General features: G+C 52.7%; 1 protein-coding gene across 1 annotated transcript; it reads right to left on the bottom strand.

The window, feature by feature from the left end:
• Window positions 1–744: 744 nt before the first annotated feature.
• LOC123452952 (NAC domain-containing protein 2-like) lies at window positions 745–2,384 on the bottom strand. Its single transcript, XM_045129698.1, has 2 exons — window positions 1,783–2,384; window positions 745–1,643 (listed from the first exon to the last, which is right to left on the bottom strand). The coding sequence occupies exons 1-2, from the start codon at window positions 2,260–2,262 to the stop codon at window positions 1,131–1,133; spliced, it is 993 nt and encodes a 330-aa protein (XP_044985633.1). The 5' UTR covers window positions 2,263–2,384; the 3' UTR covers window positions 745–1,130.
• Between the last annotated feature and the right edge of the window lie 778 nt (window positions 2,385–3,162).

The raw sequence follows: 3,162 nt of genomic DNA, 5'->3' as shown, positions 1-3,162 counted from the left end.
ACAGTGGAGGAGCACGCGCGCGAGCTGAGATCGAGCGATCCGTAAAATGACCCTATCGGCGAAAAGTGCTCTTCTACTCCGAGCTCAAATAAGCATAGGTAAACAGTAACTTATAAAATATTTTGAAGATGTTCAAAAGAATATGAACTTCTTTTACAGCCAACTTCGACAAATGTTTTAATAGCTCGTAAAATTTCATTACGAAATCACATTTTTTTTGAAGTTGTGGTAAAAACAAAATTAGTGCTTCAATTTTTTTGGAAGTACGTAGCATTTTCAAAGTTCGACTTTTTTTTTTAAAGTAGCATTTTTAAAGTTCGGATTTTGTTTTTTGCCACGATTATCATGAAATCACAATAAATATGATTTTATTGTGAAATTTTACAATCACTCAGAACATTTGTTTGTTAAAAAGAAATTCAGATGAAGAAACATCAATCAGCTATCCGTGAAATGACCCGGTCTGCAAGGGCGTGAGGTTGGGGAAGGGCTTCCGTAAAAAGGACGGCAAAGACATCAGGTAGGGCAAGGGCAGCCTTGATGATCTTCATCGTAGACAAATTTGTAGATGCTCTTACTCTCGGGCCAGGAACCATTTCAGATATGTAACCAACATTTTCAGATTTCTAATCAACATTTTGGAGTATGATATAAGCTATCCACATTAGTCTGTGCTAGTAAATCCAAGCAATCTAAGAACGAGGCAAAATTCATCCTGCCCGACACCAAGACAGCAGAGCAGCATAAACAGCAAAATTTGGTTGATTTCTACTGAAGAGAAGGAAGAAACAGAGCTACATATGTATTTGGTCGGTCGATTCTCATTCTACTACTGAGGAGTGAGAAGAGAAGAGAGCTACATCCGCATTGAGAGTACAAAGTAAGAACGAAAGAATCAACCCAGCCGGCCAGGCCCCGGCGCCGGGCTCTCCATGTACAGCAACACGCCCCGGCGCCGCCGCCCTCACCACGCCGGCTTCTCTCAGACAGGACGGCCACCTCCCTCCCGTTTCCTATGCTGTATTTACACTGCACCGCGATCTCGCTCGCTCGCCCGCGGCGAAGAAGTCATCCATTCCGCTTCTGTCGATCGGAGTCTGACGGTCTGATGGTCTGTCTTTGCTGTGTGCTTAGAACGGGGCTGGCATGCCGCCGGAGCCGGGCTGGCTGCCCCGGACCCTGGGGGAGGCGAAGAAGGAGGAGTAGAGCAGGTCGTCCCCGGGCGGCATCATGTCGAGGCCGTTGTACATGCTCTGGATGTCGTCGTAGCTGAGGTCCACGAACAGGTCGTTCCTGCCCTCATCGGCCGCCTCCTTCTTGGGCACCATCAGCGTGGCCATCATCTCCTGGTGCGCCGCGGCGGCCGCGGGGCTCTGCGTCTGGAACGCCGTCGCCTGCGCCTGGTGGAACAGCGACGGGTCGTTGTCGACGATCTCCGACTCGGGCGTGCGCGCCTCGCCCCACGAGTGCGAGTGCGACTGGGACTGGGAGTGGGAGTGCGAGGTGACGACCATGTCGGACGCCGTGTTCTCCTCCGCCTTGGGCTCCATCATGGTCTCCCCTTCCCCCTGCTGCTGCTGCAGCTGCATCTTCTCCCACTCGTTCTTCTTGTTGTACAGCCGGCAGAGCACCCAGTCGTCCAGCTGAAGAAACATGTTCAGATCGGGATCAGAATCAGCACCAAATCAACCAATCGATCAATCAATCAAAGCAGCAGCAGCAGGGATCTGAAATCCGAACCGAATCATCTACTGCTACTAACAAATCAAACAGACCACGTACCCTGAGGGAGCCCTTCTTGCTGGCGGCGGCGCGTCCGGCGTCGGCGAGGCGGTACTCATGCATGATCCAGTCCGTCTTGACCCCCTTGGGCGCCTTGCCGGCGTAGAACACGAGGGCCTTCTTGATCCCCATGGTGCGACCCCCGCGGGGCGCGACGGGCTTGTCGGCGCCGGTGGCCTTCCAGTAGCCGTTGCCGGCGGCGCGGTTGGGGCGGGATCCGTTGGGGTACTTGCGGTCGCGGGGCGTGAAGAAGTACCACTCGCGGGTGCCGAAGAGGGCGCGGTCGGGGAGCGCCCACGGGTCGAAGCGGTAGAGGTCGACCTCGGCGATGATGGGCACGGGCAGGCGCTGCCCCGCCGCCTTGCGGCACAGGTAGTGCTCCACCAGCTCGTCGTCGGTGGGGTGGAAGCGGAATCCCGGGGGCAGGTTCAGCTCCGCCTCCGCGTCCCTCTCCCTCCTCCTCGCCGCCGGCATCCCCATGTCCGTCTGTTGATTGTTGGTTCAACGAACAGAGTAGTCGCTGCTGTTGATTCCTCGAGCTGTTGTTTGAGATTGTTGGGGAGTGAGAGGAGTTGGGTTGTGTGGTGATGGTGGTGGTAAATGGGGGGATGGGGGAGGGATAAATAGGGGAGGGGGGGTGCGTGAGTGGTCTGGAAGGTTCGGACGGGGGTAGGGGGGCGGCGGCTGCGTGGAGGGGTTTCTTGGGGAGGAAAAGGGCACGTGTGTGGGGGGTTTCGGGGAAGGCGCGGCCGGGTGGCACGGGGGTTGCGTCATGGCCGACTTCAGCTGGCCGTGCGGGTTGTGCGGTGCGGCGTGAAGCTGGTCGGCATGCGCGTGTGTGGACACCGCGGATCGTGCCGATAGGTGGGATCGGAGGAGCACTGTGGATACGCCTCTGCGTGGCTGATGCTCGGGTCTACACCTGCCTTTCTTTTTATTTATTTTTTGAAACGGAGGCATGTCGTGGCAGCAGCTGCTCTACAGGATCTCCCACGAAACAAAATTGGAGAAAATATATGGCATCGACTGATATATATTTTTTATCACCACATGCCGTACTTTAGCTATCTATAAACGCCTTTTATATTACAGTATTTTTTACTAAGGGAGTATGTGGCAAGCAGCCTCAAAAGAAACAAAAACAATGTCAAGAAGAAAACGACTGATATTTATTTTTACCGTGCTTTTATCATGTGCTCTTTGTTTTTCATTCTATCTTTTCTTTTAAAGACAGCTCATATCCCTCCGTCCAATATTAATTGTCCCTTAAAGGCAACTTTTATAAATGATAGTACTCCATCTTGTAATATAAAATCATTTTTCAAGTTAGTTGGTTGGCTAGGCCGAAATTTTGACTCCAAATCAGACACCTTGCAGTAA

Source organism: Hordeum vulgare, chromosome 5H (assembly GCF_904849725.1).
Source record: "Hordeum vulgare subsp. vulgare chromosome 5H, MorexV3_pseudomolecules_assembly, whole genome shotgun sequence".
NCBI classification, from domain to species: domain Eukaryota; kingdom Viridiplantae; phylum Streptophyta; class Magnoliopsida; order Poales; family Poaceae; genus Hordeum; species Hordeum vulgare.
This window is presented reverse-complemented; position numbering and strand designations above follow the sequence as displayed.

Coding starts and splice junctions, on each gene's coding strand:
- LOC123452952 (XM_045129698.1), bottom strand. CDS start 2,262: ATGGGGATGCCGGCGGCGAGGAGGAGGGAGAGGGACGCGGAGGCGGAG. Junction 1,644..1,782: donor GCAAGAAGGGCTCCCTCAGG/GTACGTGGTCTG, acceptor ATGTTTCTTCAG/CTGGACGACTGGGTGCTCTG.